The sequence below is a fragment of the Zea mays genome, chromosome 2 (genome assembly GCF_902167145.1).
Source record: "Zea mays cultivar B73 chromosome 2, Zm-B73-REFERENCE-NAM-5.0, whole genome shotgun sequence".
NCBI classification, from domain to species: domain Eukaryota; kingdom Viridiplantae; phylum Streptophyta; class Magnoliopsida; order Poales; family Poaceae; genus Zea; species Zea mays.
Window position 1 is genome coordinate 137,217,908 of NC_050097.1, and position 22,168 is coordinate 137,240,075.

A 22,168-nucleotide genomic window follows, 5' to 3' on the forward strand; every position below is an offset into this window, starting at 1 on the left:
CAAGAGCCGCTCAGTTCCGTTCCGTGCTCCGCGGGTGGGCCCGCCGCTCCACTCGCCGCGCCCTCCCGACCTCCCGCCACGTGCCCCCCTCGCCGTGACGTGGGTGGTGGACCTCACCACCACCCGCCGCGCGCCTGGCCGCCTCCATATATACCGCGCCCCGCCTCTCGCCTTCCGCCTCATCACTCTGCTAGCTGCCCCGGTCTCCTCCTCACACTCCCTCTATCGCCAGGCAACAGCAGCGCATGCCAGCAGCAGCGCTCCCGATTCGGCGCCACCTCGATCCCCAGTCCCCGTCCACACCACCCAATCCTGCTGTGTTCTTGCTGCAGCCGTTGGTCTCCTGCTTTGTTCGGGTGCTAGCTGCCACGCGCGATGCCTCCTAACGCCCAAGACGTGCACGGGAGCAGCGGCGGGCTCGCCATGACAGCCCCGGCGGCGTCCAAGATGGACTGCTTCTTAACCGCCGTCTGCACGCCGCTCAACCTCCAGGTACGTCGTATGCCTGCGCTGCGACCTAGCTAGGATCGACTAGCCAGAGGACGACTTGGCCACTCGACACGCCATTGGAGTGAACTGAACTGAATCCCTCATCCATGTCGTCGTCGTCGTTTGTCTGCAGTTCATCGACGTGTCGTACCGTGTGAAGCAGACGGAGCGGTCCTCGAAGGCGGCGCCGGGCGGGCGGATATCGCACTCCGGTTCCGGCGCCGCGGCGCCGGAGGAGCGGACGATCCTGAAGGGGATCACCGGCGAGGCGCGGCCCGGGGAGGTGCTGGCGGTGCTGGGCCCGTCGGGGAGCGGCAAGTCGACGCTGCTGTCCATACTGGGGGGCCGCCTGGCGGGGCACCACGGCGGGACGGTGCTGGCGGGCGGGCGGCCCCCGTGCCGCGCCGTGCAGCGGCGCACGGGGTTCGTGGCGCAGGACGACGTGCTGCACCCGCACCTGACGGTGCGCGAGACGCTGGCGTTCTGCGCCATGCTGCGGCTGCCGCGGTCGGCGCCCGCCGCCGCCAAGGCCGCGGCGGCCGAGGCCGTGATCGGCGAGCTGGGCCTGGGCGCGTGCGCCGACACCATCGTCGGGAACGCCTTCGTGCGCGGCGTGTCCGGGGGCGAGCGCAAGCGCGTCAGCATCGGGCACGAGCTGCTGGTGAACCCGAGCCTGCTGGTCCTCGACGAGCCCACGTCGGGGCTGGACTCCACCGCCGCGGCGCGCCTCGTGGCGACGCTGTCGGCGCTGGCGCGGAAGGGGCGCTCCGTCGTCCTGTCCGTGCACCAGCCGTCCTCCCGCGTCTACCGCATGTTCGACTCCGTGCTGCTGCTCGCCGAGGGCAGCTGCCTCTACTTCGGCGCCGGGCGTGACGCCATGGACTACTTCGCGTCCGTCGGCTTCGCGCCGGGATTCCACGTCAACCCGGCCGACTTCATGCTCGACCTCGCAAATGGTGAGTCATCGTATTATGTACGTGTGCCTACGCCACAGGCTACTGCAGCTTTGCCTTGCATGCGTGTCTCTCTCTTCTAGCTGTTTCAGTTTCGATCTATTCATCGTCTTAACTAATCAGAAGAATTTTAAAGAGTTGAAACACACATTTAGGGCTGATTTGGTGATTAGGGATCCCTAGGCATCCATGGGGGAGGAATCCCCTTGCAATTCAATTTTGAATAGCAAGAGGATTTCTTCCCCTCGGGATTCTCGGTCACCAAATCAGCCTTAGAGACATGCATCAATAGATCGAGTACTAAATTCTGGCATGCAATTGAGCGACGGCATGCACCAACAGAAAGAGATATACATATACATCGTGTTAAGATGGAGAGGAAAAGTGGCGTTGAAGTCAGAAGTACTATAGCTAGAGTCCGTGTTGGTGTGTTCTTATTGCTACCGTTTTCTGCAATTGTGAGGACTAGATTCATCAAGTGGCCGGAGACAAGCAAAACATCGAGTGAGTGTGGAGTGCACCGAACAAAGAAGAGAGAGAGAGAGGCATGAGAGGAAAAAAAAGGAGTGGAGAGAGAGAGGGGGGTGAGTAGTGCCTCTTGCATCCATAGTGTTCTCTCGCTTTCTTTTTCCTTTCTGCAAAGCACTTTAAGGTTGAAAAAAAAAAACATCTAAGGGACACCTGTCACTGAAGGTCTGAAGGTGGGAATTAGGACACTACCCCAGTGGCTCCTCCTCCCACGGAATGGTAGATGCTCACGTTCTTTTCAATCCTAAACCATTCTAGCCTCAACGTATTAGATACTTAGGTATACGTAGAGAGAGAGAGAAAAGTTATATATATATATATATATCTAAAAAACCAGAATGACTTATAATTTAAAATAGATGCAGTAATAGATATTCGCAGGTGTGTGTATATATATCACCACTCAGTTCGGACTACCACCCAAAGATCGAGTTGAAAGCATCCCTGTGTTCCAACTTCCAAGACCTGTTTCGGCATAGGCCACTCGTAAACGACGCGCGTCGACAGTCACCAACATGGGGTTTGGTTTTGTCCAAACACAGGCGATTAATTGTTAGTGTATAGTACAGAGAAAGTTGCGGATGAGCTCCATACATTACTGTGAACCCAAGTACGCAACACGTACGCAAACACATCCCTGGTCGTCTAGCACAGGCGAGTGTGCATGACGGATGGATCTTCCGACACTCGCGGCAGCTTTTAGTTGGATCTGGTTTCCTTTACTAATTGCCTCTTTTTTTTATTATGGTGCTAATACACGGTATTATGTTGATGAAGAGAGATAAAAAAATCCATAGGAACGAACATTTTGGTATAAACTTCCATCACAACTAAGACCTTGTTCGGTTAGCTCTCAATATATGTGGATTGACTGAGATTGTGTAAGTTTAAATCCCAAGCAAATTAAAGTTTTTCCAAATTTTTTCTAATCTTAACAATCCATGTATAATGGGAATAAAGGAGAGGTGCATATGGGTGTCAAAACACTATTTCTCCATTGTGTACTGCACTGTTTAGACGATGGAACGAGAGGTGAGAATGAGTAAAGCTGCTCGAGATAGGCAGTGACCTTAACATATATGCATGCGATCGCTGGATATGTATGCACGCTAGACTTGGAAACATATGCCCTGCTTCATGCTGGCTTTAGACAGGAGGAATCATATCGTTTCCCTCTGCAGAATTGCCCTGTTTCTGGAGCCTAGGCCACTTTCGATCTCTTCTGCCCCCCCTTTTTGCCTTTATTTTGGAGTTGGGCCGGGGGCACCCTCACCTCTTTTTTTTATTCATTCATTAGCTCAGTGCACCAGCACATCAGACCAAAGCTAGCACGATGGCATGGCAATACTCGATGAGAAATTGTTATACTGGGCCCCGCCTCCAAGAGAATTTTTCTCAAAATTTATTTTGAACAGGTTTCGCCCAGGCAGACTACAATGCCGTCACAACACAACAGCAAGGCGGCAGCAGCGTGAAGCAGTCGCTCATCTCGTCCTACAACAAGGTGCTGGCCCCGAGGGTGAAGGCCTCCGTCGTGGCCGCGGAGCCGCCACCGCCGCCGCACGTGCAGAGCGGCGGCGAGGCGGCGGAGAGCTGCAGCACGAGCTGGTGCAACCAGTTCACGGTGCTGCTCCGGCGCAGCCTCAAGGAGCGGCGGCACGAGGCGTTCGCGTCGCTGCGCGTGTTCCAGATCATGGCGCCGGCGCTGGTGGCGGGCGCCATGTGGTGGCGCTCGTCGCCGCTGGCGGTGCAGGACCGCCTGGGCCTGCTCTTCTTCGCCTCCATCTTCTGGGGCGTCTTCGCCTCCTTCAACGCCGTGTTCGCGTTCCCGCAGGAGCGCCCGGTGCTGGCCCGCGAGCGCGCCTCGGGGATGTACGCGCTCTCGTCCTACTTCCTGGCCCGCACCGCGGGGGACCTGCCCATGGAGCTCGCCCTGCCCACCGCCTTCACCGTCGTCGTCTACCTCATGGCGGCGCTCAACCCGTCCCCCGTCGCGTTCGCGCTCACGCTCGCCGTCGTCCTGGCCTACGTCCTCGTCGCCGGCGGCCTCGGCCTCGCCGTCGGCGCACTCATGATGGACGCCAAGCGCGCGTCCACGCTGGTCACCGTCATCATGCTCGCATACCTCCTCACCGGCGGCTTCTACGTGCACAGCGTGCCGCGGTTCATGGTCTGGACCAAGTACACCTCCTTCACCTACTACTGCTACCGCCTGCTCATCGCCGTGCAGTACAGCGGACACCTCAAGCGCCTGCTCCCACCGGAGGCCGTCCACGGCGAGGTTGGCCCCGGGGCCTGCGTCGCCGCGCTCGTCGCCATGTTCTTCGGCTACCGCCTGCTGGCGTACGTCGCGCTGCGCCGCGTCAGGAAATGATCCATCTGATGATCTCAACGCGCCGTCGGCAGTCGCTGTAGCTAGCTAGGGAAGTGTCCATTAACTATTGCATGCGTGCGCCTTGGCCCAGCCGGTAAGGCCACCAAAATTCTCAATTCGTGGAGAGCATACTGAATTGCTCCGGCTTCCATTCCATCAGAGTGCGAAAGCTGAAAGCCATTGTTCGTTCTACCATGTGTCCAAGTTCTAACTTCTAGGCAAGTTTCTGTGTCACAATGCTATCAGCGCACTGCTCTGATTGGGCCGAGCAAAGGTCTTTGGGCTGGACTACAGGCCAAATATCGACCATGGATAAACAAGGGAAGCAATATAAAAAGAGGAGAACAGTAGCTGAGAGGGCATCGAGGAACATCTGGACGACGAACCGGGAAACTGGCGGCGAGATCACGCTCGAGGCTAGATTACTCCTTCTCCTCATGTATCTAGAGAACTAATTCCTCTTCTATATTCGAGTTGGTGGTAAACTATATTGGGTCTGTTACATTCTGGTGCCGCATATTTTTTTTTTCAATGTCCCTGGATCCATAGAACCATGTCCCAACCAAAATTCATGCAAGGTACTTGTCACATACGAATCAAATTGGCTACTGGCTAAACCATGTGTTCCAAACAAGCAGTGCGACTCCAGTTGAGAGCGTGAAATCAAACTCCCACCTCCGTATCCTGGAGCAAGGGAAAGAGGTCACCAGGGCCCGAGTTGCGGCCTTGGAGGAGGAGCTCGGCGGTCGAACTAAGGAGAAACTCCTGGCCTCTCTGCGCAACAACACCTTTTAGGGTTGATTTGGTGACAAGAGGATCCCGGGAGGATTGGAGGGGATTGAGGGAAAATAAACTAATTTCCCCCTCAATTCCCTCTGATCCTCCCGGGATCCCGGGTCACCAAATCAGCCTTTAATAGTTTTTTTTTCCTAAAGCTAGGCGTCCGCTGCCCGCTCTCCCCCTCTGATGGCCTATGTCTTGTCCGGTCAGCCATACACTACCGGAATCCGGCTCTTTGTCGATTGATCGGCGCTTTACCGAGTGCTGCAATCGGTAAATTTCTGCTCTCGGTAATGACCGCGTTTAACGAGAGAAGGACTCTCGGCACAGAAAGATACTTGGCAAAGACAACTTTGCCGAATGCCAACCACTCGGCAAAGGACCGTCAGCAGCCGTCTATATCTGACAGCTGTTATCTTTGCCGAGTACCGGTCCCTGACACTCGGCAGAGCGTGTTGTCCCGAGTGTCATTCTTGGACACTCGGCAAAATATTTTTTCCAACCAAACTTTTTGTGCTATGTTCCTACACTATGTAGACCTACATGTACCATTTGACATAATTATAAAAGTGTTTTCTATAACTAATAGATTTAGTTCATTTAATTGAATTTCTTCGGAAAATTCACATTTGAACTGCAAGTCACTCGAAATATGAAAAATCGTGCATGAAAAAATGATATGCATGTTATTTCACAAGTTACGACCGATTTCAATAACAGACCGGAATCTTGGAGCACCATGCTCACTAAACATGACCGTGAACTTGCCATCCAGTTGTTTAAAAATTGTATAAAACACAAACAAAATCAGAAAATCAGGATACTTGTCCACATGTCATGATATCATATGCAGAGGCTGTGATAAAAATTTGAGAATGTTTCAAGAAAGTTGTGACGCACTACGTGTATAAACCTAGCCGGTCTACATTAAAACTCTATGATTTCATGTGTAGGCTACATAGGTTTCTACACGTAGTGCATCATAACTTTCTCAAAACATTTTCAAATTTTTATGACAGCCTCTACATATGATATCATGACATGTGGACAAGTTTCATAATTTTTTGACTTTATTTGTGTTTTATACAATTTTTAAACAACTTGATGATAAGTTCACGGTCATGTTTAGTGAGTATGGTGCTCGAAGATTTCGATCTGTTCCTGAAATCAGTCGTAACTTGTGCTAAATAACATTGATATAATTTTTGCATTGACGGTTTTCCATGTTTCGAGTGAATTGCAGTTCAAATGTGAATTTTCTGAAGAATTTCAATTAAACGAACTAAATCTAATAGTTATAGAAAACACTTTTATAATTGTACCAAAATGGTACATGTAGGTCTACATAGTGTAGGAACATACCACAAAAAAATTGGTTCGAAAAAGAAAAAATATACAACACTTTAATTTTTCCTTAATTTTATCTTCTGATATGCAGTGTACATGTTTACTTTGTAGATGATTCCATATTGGTGCGCTGCACATCCTCTGTGCTGGGAGCAGATGGTGGATAGGTGGTGCTCGCCTGAGTGGGACGAGGCGCACAACGCTAGCCGGGAACAGCGTCTGATGATGCAAGGTCCCTCCCACCGCCAAGGCAGCCGCAGCCTAGGCCAATATGCAGAAGCATGGGTACACCTTCTTTTTTATTTAGGTATATAACACTGGATTAGATATTATTTTTCTAACTATCTCGTCGGTTTTCTTGCGGTCGGCGTCACATGGTGGCCAGCCTTGCTCCATCTTCTCGGCCTATGCTATGACCCATAAGGGTAAGGCGACGTCCGACGTCACCTACAACCCGGATATCGGGCCCGAGGCATACAGCAACCCCACCGTCTACAGCCGCCTTCATGACTACACCGCCATGTCACAGGAGGTCCATGGGTTAGAATACAATCTGAGGACCGAGTAGATTGACCCTGGTGTCCTCATGAGGGTCAGAGGAGGCAAGAGACATGTGCGATATTGGATTGCCGAGGGGGCAATCGACTCGTCGTCCACTCCCACTCTGTCTCAGGTGCGAGCAAGGAGCACGAGCTCGAGCCCAACCATACGATCTCGGTAGGACAACTCACATCATCACATACAACAACTCGAGGTTAGTGTTTCTATAACTCGTCATTCCTTGAGTTATATACTTTCTCTTTGAGTTACTATAACATTGGCTTGGAATATTACAGACCCAGCTAGAAACAGAGAGGAGGGAACGACAGGAGATGGAGGCGAGGATGGCGGAGATGTTCCAGTACATGCAGAGCCTTGTTGCCGCACAGGGTTTTGCTCCACCACCTCCATTGTTCCCTACACTTGACCCTGCTCAGTTTCATACTCCTGTGAGTATCAAAATTCTAGTTCTTCATGATAAATATTCATCTGGTATAACATATGCAGTCTCTTCTCTGTGCAGGGACAATTTGGGGTGGCATCCAACAACCCTCATGGATTGCCCAGCCCATCGACGCACCAGTCCAGCCGCCCACCTCGATGAGATATTATCTTTCTTAGTGTTGTTCATACTTTGTGAGATAACCCGGTCTGAACTTGTTAGATGTTGGTAATGCTTTGTGAGATACTTGAGACTTATGTTCTTGAGTGTTGGATACTTATGTTTGTGTCCAAACATGTTAGTAATGTTGTGAGAACTTGTTTGATTTATGGTGTTTATGAGATATGTGATATGAGATATCTGTGATGATTATTTGATATCTATGATGTATATGTGATATCTTTTGTTTGTTTGGATGGAATAGAAAAAACAAATAAAAAAGGTGTATACTGGGCACTTTGCCGAGTGTAACACTCGACAAAGAACCTCTTTGTCGAGTGTCAGTGTCATAGAACTCGGCAGAGAAGGAACACCTAGGCACCGGTAAAGCTTCTTTGCCGAGTGCTGTGACCCTGACACTCGGCAAAGAAGCAAGCTTTGCCGAGTGCCTCCTAGCGCGCTCGGCAAAGAATCTGACAAAGGGTCCCGTTGGTGGCCCCTTTGCCGAGTGTAGACTGGCGGACACTCGGCAAGAGGTAATCTCTTTACCGAGTGTCACCTAGAACACTCGGCAAAGGCGTCGTCTCCGTTACCAGGCGCCGTGACGGCTGCTTTTGTTTGCCGAGTACCAAGTGACACTCGACAAAGTCTTTGCCGAGTGCCTGATAAAAAGTACTCAACATAGAAGCTGTTGCCGATGTACTATTCGTCGAGCGCTCTTCGCCAAGTGTCACACTTGGCAAAGACTTCGCCGAGTGTTTTTCAGACTTTGCCGCGGCAAAGCGCCCGATTCCGATAGTGATACATGGGGAATTCGAGGCCACTGAGGGGAACTTCGTCAAGGTGCAAAGCCACCTAGAGGATTGGAGAAGGAGAGGCATCTCCTGTCGGAGAAGGTGAGCGCCATGCGTGGGCGCTTCGGATCACCTCCTTCGCTTGGGTCTGAGTCGCTCGTCACCTTTCCGCCTTGAGGGCCTCACTAGTAGGCTCTGAGAGCTTGAGAAGGAATCCTTCTGCCAAGGAATCTACTAGGCCTTTATCATCGTGACGTCCCAGAATGAAGGGGTCTAGCTAGAAGACCTAAGCGAAGGCTACTACGTTGCTTTGAGTGATTCAGATTTCGCCGGCATGGTGAATGCCGCAGTGCTCGTCGCCTGGAAGCTAGGTGCCGCCCTGCTCTGCAACACCCCGCCTGGGAGGAGTCGAGGTGGACCCACACCTTTGTGACGTTTGTAGGAAAAGAAGAGGGTCTTCCTTTCTTGTAACGTCCTGAATTTGGGGGTATAAATTTTCATCTCCAATATTCACCAAATTCAGGCGTTACTCCCTTTTCTCTTCCCGTTTTGCTCCTTCAGCAATATAGAGACCGGTGTCTGTATCGCGTGTAAACAAAACCTAAGTCGATATTGTTGTTGCATCATGCCAAAGTATATTTTTTGCCTGATGTTGTGCCTAATCGCGTGTTCATTTTGTTCTGGTTTTCAATTCACAATTTAATCTCGATTAGAAGAAGGCAAGAGCGTGCGGCGGGTAGTTGGCCCGGCCCACGGCCCAGCCGGCCCGTGGCGCGGCCACCTGGCCCAGGCGTGCGCGCCCTAGTCCTTCCCCTAGGCGCGCCCCACCCCTCCCCCTCATTCTTTCTTTCCCACGCAGCAACCTCCCTCTCCCTCTCTTCCACCTCTCTCCACCTCCCCTTGCCCTAGGTTGGATCCCGGTGAGCGGTTGCCGTCGAGCGTCGAGCCTCGAGGTGAGCTTCCCCTCTCCTCTCTTATCTCCCTCTTCTTCTTCCCTCTCCCATCGCACAGCACCCCCGGTGGCCCCTTCCCCGGCGTGGCGCGCGCTCGCCGGCACGGCCCCGGTGCGTCCTCCAGCGCACTGCTGCCCGGCGCGCTCAACCCCATCCCCGTGCGTGCAACCCTAGCGCGTGTAACATTTAAATTCAGTTTTAATACACTTTTAAATTCAGTTTAATTCATATGTTATGTCGTGCGCTTCGTCGGGCGACGATTCATTTTAAATTCGGATTAATTAGTGCGTTTTAATTTCAGTTTAGGTAATGTGCTGCGTCGCGCATTTCGTCGCCCGACGTTTTGTTTTAAATTCAGTTTAATTAGCGTATGCCTTCGCGTGCTTTGTCGTGGGACATTTCGTTTTAAATTCAGATTTAGTTTAAGTGTAGCGTCGCGCGCTTCGTCACACGACGATTCGTTTTAATTTCAGTTTAGTTTGCGACGATTTGTTTTAATTTCAGTTTGGTTCAAGTATAGTGTCGCGCGCTTTGTTGCCCAATGTCTCGTTTTAAATTCAGTTTAGTTCATGTGTGTTGTCGGGCAATTCGTCGCGCGATGATTCGTTCTAATTTCAACTTAATTCGTGCGTGTTGTCGCTCGCTTCGTCGCGCGATAATCCATTTTAATTTCAGTTTAGATCACGTTGTGTCGCGTGCTTCATCGCGCGACGATCTGTTTTACTTCCATTTAAATTATGCGTTGTGTTGCGCGCTTCATCACACGACGATATTTTAAATTTACCTAGAGTTGTTTATAATAATTAAGTGTATAACATAACTTTATTTTATGCATAGCGTGATTGTTAAATTAATATGATTATGTTTAGATAAATATTTTAATCCATAGCTGCTTAACGTAATTACCTTTCGACCGTAGCCTCGATCGTTGTAATTTCTTTCTCGCATAGTCGTAGATGCGAACCCTGTGCCACACGTCTGTTTATTTGTTATATTTTATTGTGTGGTGTATTGTTTCTTTCTATGTTAAGATTGTGGAATGCATGTTTGAACTCGTATAGATAATAGTCCGTTGGCGGAGTCCGAAGGAGTTGTAGGTCAAGAACCTGAGCACCAGCTGGTTGGTGAAGGCAAATATCCTCTGACCTATCTATGTCCCACTCATTTTATAATTCACTCCCGCATTGACATAATTTTTATCTAAGGATTGACTAGCTTTGTTTATCCTGTCCGTGTTCACCTATTTGGGTTGGATCGTTTTTGGTTTAAATCTATGCTAATGCTTCACTTTAATCAATAAACATGATGAGATATTTATGATACGATATTTACCTTTTAATTATGATGATGGTTTTGTGACATTTATAGGGGCTCAAGCAGTTTCTCGAATGCCTCTCCGTAAGGAGTGGTTCATTGGATGACCACCCGGAAAAACAGTGCAACCATGAGGGTGGTATGGGACGCCCTTAGCTGAATAATTAGGGGAATTGAGGTGTAGTTTGCTTCGCCGTCGTGCCGTCAATGGGGCTTGGTGTATAAGGCTCGCTCTGCCGAGGGTGGTTTGCCCCTTGGGGAGGAGTGTGGTATATTTAGAGAACCTAACGGGCAGCTACAGCCTCAGGGAATCTTCGTAAAGGCTACGTAGTGAAGCCTTGCCTACTCACCTTGGTAGTGTTTAAGGGTTTGATCGACCCGAGGAAAAAAGGAATCACGGCTCGTGGGTAAAGTGTGCAACCTCTGTAGAGTGTTATAAAACTGATATATCAGTCGTGCTCACGGTTATGAGCGGCCTTGGGAGCTCCATTGATTAGAGGCACATTAATTAAAGATACTATGGTTACAGATGATGATGAGGATAATTATGGTTTTTATGATTATGATTATGATTACTGTTTCTGGTATTATTTCTGATTGGAAGGAGTACTTTTGGGCTAACAACTTGGGTTTAATGCTAAAACCTGGCTCTATACTAGTAATAATTACCTGACCAACTAAAAGCAATTTCTTGATCTTAACCCCACATAAAGCTAGTCCGCTATAGCTAAACGGGACATATGCTGAGTATGTTGATGTGTACTCACCCTTGCTTTACACACCAACCCCCAGGATATCCACATTGCAACCACTGCTCAGGAGAAGATGAAGTCGTGGTGGAGGAGTTCCAAGACTATGATGAGTACTAGGCGTGGGTTAGCGGCAAACCCCCAGTCGGTTGCCTGTGAAGGCCGTGTTTAGCTACGTTTCGTTTTCGCACTTTGATATATGTTAATGACTATGTGGATGTCTCGAGCATCATGATGTAATCAGATTATTACTCTTTTATGTTATTATTTGAGCACTGTGTGATGATGTTCGGTTATGTAACTGCTGTGTACATGAATTGCTGATCCTGGCACGTACATGGTTCACATTCGATTTGCCTTCTAAAACCGGGTGTGACATAAGTGGTATCAAAGCCATGCTGACTGTAGGACCGCTAACCTAGAGTAGAATGGCCGTTCTAAAGATTATAGACCCCTATTCTCACCTTGACCTTGGTGTTACTTCAAAAGTTGTCATCTCGACCAATTCTATGTTCTACTATATATATTATACTTTGCTGAAATTTTTGTTTTATTTTATTTCCTATTTTTTATGGTTTACTTGCAGGTCATATTAGTTCTATTCTTACTCTTATGCTTACGGTGTCTTTTGTAGATGGATCGTCTTAGACACACAGCATGAAAGTCAGTCATTCCTTTCTTGCTCTCTCATCTTGCGGAGCGTTAACTTCGTCGCCTGGTGACTGACCAATCCAGCCACTTGGAGAGGTTGCACCACTGCCTACACGAGGAGAAGGAGCGTCGCCGCCAGGAGCTGGAGCAGCAGGGCTCTTCTTGCTCGCCTCAGCAGGAGGTAGAGTCTATGAGGCGTTGCTCTCATGTGTCCCCGCTGGAGGCGCTCCCTGCACCACCATTGGGCGTCCCGATCGCTAGAGTAGCTGCTGGAGGATACCCTAACGATGGAGACGGCAACGACAACAGCTCGAGCCACAGCACCGACCTCTCAGAGGAGCATGAGCCAGAGGTATGGGTCGCCTGACCCATCACTCTTGATGCTGCTCGCGGGTGTCACTTCCACGATTCCCTCGACACCTTGCTACGCCAGGCACTTGACCGGCACACTTGGTCCATTGGGTTTCACTGTGTGGTGTTCTAGCACAGTTGCGGGGCATACTTGGACCGCTGGGAGGCGAATTGTTTGGTGCGCCATCTGGAGGATAGTCTCCGCACTATGGAGGTCTGCTCGGAGCATATTCTATCACTGAGCGGGACTTAGCCGAGGCGACCATGCAGGATACCGCACGACGTGCACTTTTGCACTACTTGTCGGCGTTTCGACCCCGGGGGGTCCTTGGACCGACGAGTGAATTGTCGCCGCGTGCCCCAGCTCAGATGGGTCGGCGCGAGACGGAGCGAGAGGGAGACAGGCGTAAAAGGGGAAACCCTGCGGCCTTCGTGTTTGTCCCGCGCCCGGGTCGGGTGCGCTTGCAGTAGGTGGTTACAAGCGTCCGCGTGGGAGGGAGCGAGAGGCCTACACGCGCCGTCCCGTCCTCCCCGCGCGGCCAACCCTCTGTAAGAGGGCCCTGGACCTTCCTTTTATAGGCGTAAGGAGAGGGTCCAGGTGTACAATGGGAGATGTAGCAGTGTGCTAACGTGTCTAGCAGAGAGGAGCTAGTGCCCTAAGTACATGCCGTCGTGGCAGCCGGAGAGGTTTTGGCACCCTGTTCATGAGATGTCGTGGCCGTCGGAGGAGCGCTGGAGCCTGGCGGAAGGACAGCTGTCGGGGCTGTCGAGTCCTTGCTGACGTCTCCTTGCTTCCGTAAGGGGGCTGAGAGCCGCCGTCGTCATGGAGCACGCGGGGCGCCATCATTATTTGTTTTACCGGGGCGAGCCAGATGGGACGCCGGTCTTGTTCCCCGTAGCCAGAGCTAGCTAGGGGTAGGGTAATGATGGCCCCTCCTGTGACATGGTCGGTCCGAGCCCTGGGTCGGGCGAGGCGGAGGCTCCTCCGAGGTTGAGGTCGAGTCTGTCTTCCGAGGTCGAGGTCGAGTCCGAGCCCCTGGGTCGGGCGAGGCGGAGTTCGTCGTCTTCTGGGGCCGAGGCCGAGTCCGAGCCCTGCGGTCGGGCGAGGCAGAGTTCGTCGTCTTCCGGGGCCGAGGCCGAGTCCGAGCCCTGGGGTCGGGCGAGGCGGAGTTCGTCGTCTTCCGGGGCTAAGCCCGAGTCTGAGCCCTTGGGTCGGGCGAGGCGGAGTTCGTCGTCTTCCGGGGTCGAGCCCGAGTCCGAGCCCTGGGGTCGGGCGAGACGGAGTTCGTCGTCTTCCGGGGCCGAGCCCGAGTCCGAGCCCTGGGGTCGGGCGAGGCGGAGCTTCCTATGGTGCCCGAGGCCGGACTTGGCTGCTGTCAGCCTCACTCGGTCGAGTGGCACAACAGTCGGAGCGGCACAGGCGGCGCTGTCCTCTTGTCAGGCTGGTCAGTGGAGCGGCGAAGTGACTGCGGTCACTTCGGCTCAGTCGACTGAAGGGCGTGCGTCAGGATAAGGTGTCAGTCCACCTTTGCATTAAATGCTCCAGCGACACGGTCGGTCGGTGTGGCGATCCGGCCAAGGTTGCTTCTTGGCGAAGACTGGGCCTCGAGCGAGCCGAAGGTGTATCCGTTGCTTGAGGGGGCCCTCGGGCGAGACGTGAATCCTCCGGGATCGGCTGCCCTTGCCCGAGGCTGGGCTCGGGCGAGGCGAGATCGCGTCCCTTGAGTGGACCGAGCCTTGACTTAATCGCACCCATCAGGCCTTTGCAGCTTTGTGCTGATGGGGGTTACCAGCTAAGATTTAGGAGTCTTAGGGGTACCCCTAATTATGGTCCCCGACAGTAGCCCCCGAGCCTCGAAGGGAGTGTTAATACTCGCTTGGAGGCTTTTGTCGCACTTTTTTGCAAGGGGACCGGCCTTTCTCGGTTGCGTTTTGTTCCGGTGGGTGCGCGCGAGCGCACCCGCCGGGTGTAGCCCCCGAGGCCTCGAAGGAGTGGTTTGACTCCTTCGAGGTCTTAATGCGTTTCGTGATGCTTCGGTCGGTCTGGTTGTTCCCTCATGCGAGCTGGCCGTAGCCCGGGTGCACGGTCGGGTCCCAAGTTCTCGGGCTGGTATGTTGACGCTGTCAACGGTTTGGCTGGAGCCGGGTTTGTGAGAGCATCCCCCGAGCCTCCGCACAGAGCGAGAGGACGGTCAAGGACAGACTCGACTTTTTTACATACGCCCCTGCGTCGCCTTTCCGCAAGGAGGAGGGGGAAAAGCGCCATGTTGCCCTTGGAGGGCGCCAAACATGGTGTCTCCAGTGAGCTGCTGACGGGTAATCCGAGTGGACGCCCGTGCCCCATTTGTTAGGGGTCGGCTAGTGGCCCGGAGGCGCGCTCCAAAAGTACCTGTGGGTGATTTGCCGGACCAGATCCCCTTTTGACGGGGTCTGAGGGCTCGATGCCTCCCTCTGATGGGATTCCGTTACAAAATCATTCCCGCTGGTCTCGGAAATGTCCTAGGGTACCTCGGGAGCGTAGCCCGAGCCTTGGTTATGTATCGAACGTACCCAGGGTCATCCCTTGCTCTACGTCTGAGGCGGCTGTCGAACCCTTCGAGGGCCAGCCTACGAACCCCTGATCAGTAGTGGGCGCGGAGCTCGAGTGGCCTGAGGCGGCCGTTGAACCCTTCCGAGGGGCCGGCCTTCGAACCTCTGACCAGTAGTGGGCGCGGAGCCCGAGCGCTCTGAGGCGGCTGTTGATCCCCTCCGAGGGGCCAGCCTTCGAACCTCTGATCAGTAGGGGGGCTCGGGGCCCGTTTCCTTCGCGGAGAAGGATCCCTTTCGGGGTATCCCCTTTCCCGGTCCCTGTTGTAAGAGAGAGAAAGAGGAAGAGGAAAAGGATTCGAAATCGAATGACGTGGCACACCTTTTTTGACGCGGTCATTATGGTGGAGGTGAAGCGTCGCCCGCTTCTCCTGCCAAAGGTGCCGCCTGTCCTACCGCAGAGTTAATGCGACGGGACGAGTGGTTCGCAGGGCAGCCGTTGCGCGTGCACGAGCCGTTCGAGGAACGGAACACGGGCGCGCCGTCTTCACACCGTGGGAGAGGGTTCTCTCGCTGTCCCAGGAGGGGACGCGAGCTTGGCTGACGACCTGACCGCTGCTTCCGCCCGCCTGCCACCGCCATTACTGCCGGCCCATTTCAGGCCGTATCGACCGTTGCGCCTTCTCCCGCGGCTGACTGACCCTTGACCGATGTGCCTGGCTGGCACTGTTGGGTCATGCGCAGGGTTGCCTCGAGTCGCGGTACTGGTTCCGCAGTCGAGGAGGCACGGTAGTGGCGCGAGTGGCGGTGTAGTTTCTTGCACGTAGCAACCGGCGAACTGGTTGCATGATATGTGGCCCTGGGCCTCCATGCTGGACGCGTCGAAGTCGAAAGGGTGCACCCACTTGGTGCGGTTGCATGCCGCCTGCATGGCGGTCCGCCCTTTCACCCGCTAGTCTAGGCAAAAGTGGAGGAATGCTCGTAACCGCCGGGCAGTTGCGCGCACCGCGCGCGGCGGTTTGGCTTCTTCTGCACTGGGCCAGCTTGCATGACGCGTGGGACCCAACCCCTGTGTCGCAGGGGGAGGACCTTGGAGCGTGTTGGAGAAGACCCAGCCCGCGATGGCTGAGGACACAAGTGGGGAGAGTTGCCTTTAAAAGGAGGGTGACCCCCTTGAAAGGCAGCCATGTCTTTGCGCTCCCCTCATGCGTCGCCTCTTTCCACCTTCCGAGCCCCCGGATGGGGAACACTCGCAGTCCTTCCACCTTGTCGTTGGAGGAACGCAACTTCGCGGAAGTTGGTACCTTTCAGCCATCGTTCGACTTCAAGGATTTTCATCAGCCAGCCCGGCCGCATCCCCTCGCCGGTGGTCACCCAAGACGGTGACCACCAGCTCCTGGGTGGGGAGAAGCAAGCCGGGCTGCGACCTCTGCCCCTCCCTCAGCTTCAAGGATGTTCATCATCAGTGCTGGGGAGGGGAGTGCGCCGAGTTGGGGTCGGTCTCCACGCGGGCAGCGGCCCGCTCCTTCCCTCAGCGACCGGGGGGAAGGGCGTTCGCCGTTCGTGGCGCTGGCAGCTGCCGCGTGTCCGGCTCTCCGGTCCGAGCGGCTTCGGCGCTGCTTCTGGTGCCACCTTCCGCCGCGGCAGCCGGAAGAGGTTTCTCCGCCGACGAGATAGTCGGTGCCGCCCGCGGACTGACCTCTAACTCTACGGCCTTCTGCTCGTCCTCGCCCCTCGAGTGGGGACGTGGGCGAGGGCCTTATGGCAGCAGCATCCGCCCTGAGGTCATCGCTGCTGCTGTTCGGCCGCTCGGAGCAGAAGTCGTTGTCGCTGCTGGAGCGGGCGGTGGCGAGCCATCCGTCGGCCTTCTGTTGCTCCGCAGGCCCTCCAATCGTGGGGGGTTGTTCGTACCTGCGGCGGTGGAACCGGAGTTCCGTTTGTAATGGCACCTTGAGTGCCGGTGTCTGTTCATTGTGGCTGTCGGGGCCTGAACATGTATGTATTTTCGGCACGGAGCCGTTTTTTTCCTCATTTCGATCACTAGGACTTGCCTGTCGGCTAACTGAACCGCTTCACCAAGCGTGAGTTGCCTCGTGCGAAGGTGACGAGTGAGGTATCCGTATCCCGGAGGCGTGGGAGTCCCTCGGCTCGGTCGACCTTGCCGCCCAAGGCTTCTCTTGCTTAGTTAAAGGAAACCCTCGGTCGCTCTTCGATGAGCCGAAGCCGGAGGCAGCGGTGCCAGCATGGACAGAGGCGGAGTTGGCTCGAAAAGAAGACTTCGTCGGCCGAAGCCTGGCCGGGCCGTCCACTGGCGGGACCGACGCCGGAGTCGAGTTACCGAGGCCACGAGCCGGACTGATGTCCTCGGGGGACAGCTGGCTGAGGCTTCGGGGTGGCCGGCCGATCTGTCTGCTCGGGCCGGATTCCTGGAGAAGACCCTGGCGGCGATGGCCCGGGCGTGGTGCTGACGTCGTCCTTCGGAGTAGAGATCCTCCGACCGCGTTGCCGTCCGAGGCTCAGTCGGACTTCGCCGAAGGTGGGGTTGACGCCGAGGGTGCTGCCGCTCCCCCTCCGTCAAGGGCTGAGCCTGCAGGATCGGTTTATCTTGTAGTGTGCGTATGTTTTCTGCGGCCGCCGAGGCCCAAACATACTATCGTCGTGTTGCAAAGCTGCGTTTGTTTTCCTCTTGTTTCGAGTATATGGACTTATTTGTCGGTAACAGAATTATTTGTCCGAGCGAGTGTTACTTTTCACGGAAGGTGATGAGTGAGGTATCCGTATCCCGGAGGCGTAGGAGTCCCTCGGATCGGTCGGCCTTGCCGCTTACATGTACTCTTACTCGTCCGTAGGATTCTGCCGTCGATATAATCGAGAAGGCCCGAAAAATCGTTTCGGCAGAAGAGTTTTCGAGCGTGAAGACTTGTTCGGTTCGCGGAATCACTTATCCGAGCGTGAGTTACTTATCGCAGAAGGTGATGAGTGAGGTATCCGTATCCCGGAGGCGTAGGAATCCCTCGGCTCGGTCAGCCTTGGCTGCTTACGTGTACTCCATCGTTTTCAGGATCCCACTTTCGAAGTAGTCGAAAAGCACGAAAGACGTTCTGGCAGAAAAGATCTTTTCCGAGGAAAATTTTGACGCTGAGGGGGTTCCCCCTTCTAGCCCCCGAGGGAGGGTCGGGCTTTGCCAAGGCAAGGCTGACCCTTCCTTGATGGTTAGACTTTGTGTGTGAACGAGGTGTATGAACGACTTGAAAACATCTTAAGGGTAAAAGCGACGTAGCTGTCGGATGTTCCAGGCGTTGCTGTAGACCTCGCCTTGACTGTTGGCCAGCTTGTACGTCCCGGGCTTTAGAACCTTGGCGATGACGAACGACCCTTCCCAAGGAGGCATGAGCTTGTGCCGCCCTCGGGCGTCTTGTCGCAGCCGAAGCACCAAGTCGCCCACCTGGAGGTCTCGGGACCGAACCCCTCGGGCGTGGTAGCGTCGTAGGGACTGCTGATACCGTGCCGAGTGTAGTAAGGCCATGTCCCGAGCCTCTTCCAGCTGGTCCAGTGCGTCTTCTCGGTTAGCTCGATTGCTTTGGTCGTCGTAGGCCCTCGTCCTCGGGGAACCGTATTCTAAGTCTGTGGGCAAGATGGCCTCGGCCCCATAGACTAGAAAGAACGGTGTGAAGCCCGTGGCTCGGCTCGGCGTTGTCCTCAGGCTCTAGACCACCGAGGGGAGCTCCTTCATCCATCGCTTGCCAAACTTGTTGAGGTCATTGTAGATCCGCGGCTTGAGCCCTTGCAGGATCATGCCGTTGGCACGCTCTACTTGCCCATTCGTCATGGGGTGAGCCACGGCGGCCCAGTCCACCCGGATGTGGTGATCCTCGCAGAAGTCCAGGAACTTTCCGCCGGTGAACTGGGTGCCGTTGTCGGTGATGATGGAGTTCGGGACCCCAAAGCGATGGATGATGTTGGTGAAGAACGCCACCGCCTGTTCGGATCTGATGCTGTTTAGGGGTCGGACCTCGATCCACTTGGAGAATTTGTCGATGGCGACCAGCAGGTGCGTGTAGCCCCCGGGTGCCTTCTGCAAGGGGCCGACGAGGTCCAGACCCCACACAGCAAACGGCCAGGTGATGGGTATGGTCTGCAGAGCCTGAGCGGGCAGGTGGGTCTGCCTTGCGTAGAATTGACACCCCTGGCAGGTGCGGACAATTCTAGTGGCGTCAGCCACCGCGGTCGGCCAGTAGAAACCTTGTCGGAAGGCGTTTCCAACAAGGGCTTGGGGCGCTGCGTGATGACCGCAAGCCCCCGAGTGTATTTCTTGTAAGAGCTCCTAGCCTTCGGCGATGGATATGCATCGCTGGAGGATGCCTGAGGGGCTGCGGTGGTAGAGCTCCTTCCTGTCCCCCAGCAGGACGAACGACTTGGCGCGCCGTGCCAACCGCCGAGCTTCGGCTCGGTCGAGGGGTAGCTCTCCTCGGTGGAGATATTGCAGGTACGGAGTCTGCCAGTTTCGATTAGGCGTGACCCCGCTCCGCTCCTCCTCGATGCGCAGTGCCTCACCCTCGGGGGCCGAGGGTGCCTCGGGCTGGGCCGAGAGTGCCTCGGGCTTGGGCGCGTCGTCGGTCTTAACGGAGGGTTGATGCAGGTCTCGGGAGAAGACATCCAGGGGAACCGTTGTCCGCCCCGAGGCTATCTTAGCCAGCTCGTCCGCAGTCTCGTTGTATCGTTAGGCGATGTGGTTGAGCTCGAGCCCGTAGAACTTGTCCTCCAGGCGCCGAACCTCATCGCAGTAGGCTTCCATCTTTGGGTCGCGGCAGTGCGAGTTCTTCATGACTTGGTCAACGACGAGCTGCGAGTCACCGCGAGCGTCGAGGCGTCGGACCCCTAGCTCGATGGCGATGCGCAACCCGTTCACCAGAGCCTCGTACTCAGCCACATTGTTGGACGCTGGGAAGTGGAGGCGTAGCACGTAGCATAGGTGCTTCCCAAGGGGCGAGATGAAGAGCAGGCCTGCGCCTGCCCCTGTCTTCATCAGCGACCCGTCGAAAAACATGGTTCAGAGTTCCGGTTGGATCAGAGCTGTTGGGAGCTGGGCGTCGACCCATTCAGCCACAAAGTCCGCCAAGACTTGGGACTTGATGGCCTTCCGAGGGGCGAACGAGATTGTCTCGCTCATGATTTCCACTGCCCACTTTGCAATCCTACCCGAGGCCTCTCGGCACTGGATGATCTCCCCCAGGGGGAAGGATGACACCACAGTCACCGGATGAGACTCAAAGTAGTGTCGCAACTTCCACCGCGTCAGGATCACCGCGTACAGCAGCTTCTGAATTTGTGGGTAGCGGATCTTGGTCTCGGACAGTACCTCACTGGTGAAGTAGACTAGCCTCTGGACAGGCAATGCATGCCCCTCTTCTCGTCTCTCAACCACGATCACGACGCTGACCACCTGAGTGGTAGCGGCGACGTAGATCAAGAGGGCTTCTCCGGCAGCGGGGGGCACCAAGATGAGCGCGTTCATGAGGAGCGCCTTCAGGTTCCCGAGGGCTTCCTCGGCCTCAGGGGTCCAAGTGAAGCACTCGGCCTTCCTTAAGAAGCGGTACAGAGGTAGGCCTCTTTCGCCGAGGCGCGAGATGAAGCGGCTCAGAGCCGCAAGGCATCCCATGACCCTCTGTACGCCTTTCAAGTCCTCGATGGGCCCCATGTTGGTGATGGTCGCAATTTTCTCCGGGTTGGCCTCGATGCCCCGCTCGGAGACGATGAACCCCAAGAGCATGCCTCGGGGGACCCCGAAGACGCACTTCTCAGGATTGAGTTTTACGCCTTTCGCCTTGAGACACCGGAATGTCGTTTCAAGGCCGGAAAGAAGGTCGGAGGCTTTCCTCGTCTTGACTACGATGTCATCGACGTAAGCCTCGATCGTTCGACCAATGTGTTCGCCGAACACATGGTTCATGCACCTTTGGTATGTCGCACCCGCATTCCTCAAACTAAACGGCATGGTAACATAGCAGTACATGCCGAAAGGTGTGATGAAAGAAGTCGCGAGCTGGTCGGACTCTTTCATCCTGATTTGGTGATACCCTGAGTAGGCATCGAGGAAAGACAAGGTTTCGCACCCAGCAGTGGAATCCACGATTTGATCGATGCGAGGCAGAGGGTAGGGAACCTTTGGACATGCTTTGTTTAGACCAGTGTAGTCTACACACATCCGCCATTTCCCTCCTTTCTTTCTCACAAGCACAGGGTTGGCGAGCCATTCGGGATGGAATACCTGTTTGATGAACCCCGCCGCCATTAGCTTGTGGATCTCCTCGCCCATGGCTCTGCGCTTTTCTTCGTCGAATCGGCGCAGAGGCTGCTTCACGGGCCGGGCTCCAGCTCAAATATCCAGCGAGTGCTCGGCGACATCCCTCGGTATGCCGGGCATGTCCGAGGGACTCCACGTGAAAACGTCGGCGTTCGCGTGGAGAAAGTCGACGAGCACTGCTTCCTATTTGGGATCGAGCTCGGAGCCAATCCAGATCTACTTGGAGGCGTCGTTGCTGGGGTCGAGAGGGACGGACTTAACCGTCTCCGCTGGCTCGAAGTTGCCGGCATGACGCTTCACGTCTGGCGCATCCTTGGAGAGGCTCTCCAGGTCGGCGATGAGGGCCTCGGATTCGGCGAGGGCCTCGGCATATTCCACGCACTCCACATCGCATTCGTACGCGTGTCGGTACGTGGGGCCGACGGTGATGACCCCGTTGGGGCCCGACATCTTGAGCATGAGGTAGGTGTAGTTGGGGACGACCATGAACTTGGTGTAGCATGGCCTCCCCAACACTGCATGGTAGGTTCCTCGGAACCCGACCACCTCGAACATGAGGGTTTCCCTTCGGAAGTTGGAGGGAGTCCCAAAGCAGACGGGTAGATCGAGTTGTCCGAGGGGCTGGACGCGTTTCCCGGGGATGATCCCGTGGAAAGGCGCGGCGCCTGCCCGGACCGAGGACAGATCGATCCGCAGGAGCCCGAGGGTCTCGGCGTAGATGATGTTGAGGCTGCTGCCTCCGTCCATGAGGACCTTGGTGAGCCTGACGTTGCCGATGACGGGGTCGACAACGAGTGGGTATTTCCCCGGACTCGACACGCGATCAGGGTGGTCGACCTGGTCAAAGGTGATGGGCTTGTCGGACCAGTCTAGGTAGACTGGCGCCGCCACCTTTACCGAGCAGACCTCCCGAT

The 22,168-nt window shown here is 54.8% G+C and overlaps 1 protein-coding gene across 1 annotated transcript; it reads left to right on the plus strand.

Moving 5' to 3' along the window:
* Positions 1-206: 206 nt before the first annotated feature.
* On the plus strand, positions 207-4,564 carry LOC100384206 (uncharacterized). Its single transcript, NM_001357510.1, has 3 exons — positions 207-492; positions 623-1,445; positions 3,386-4,564. Exons 1-3 carry the CDS (start codon positions 376-378, stop codon positions 4,342-4,344), a joined length of 1,899 nt encoding a protein of 632 aa, NP_001344439.1. The 5' UTR covers positions 207-375; the 3' UTR covers positions 4,345-4,564.
* The last annotated feature ends 17,604 nt before the right edge of the window (positions 4,565-22,168 follow it).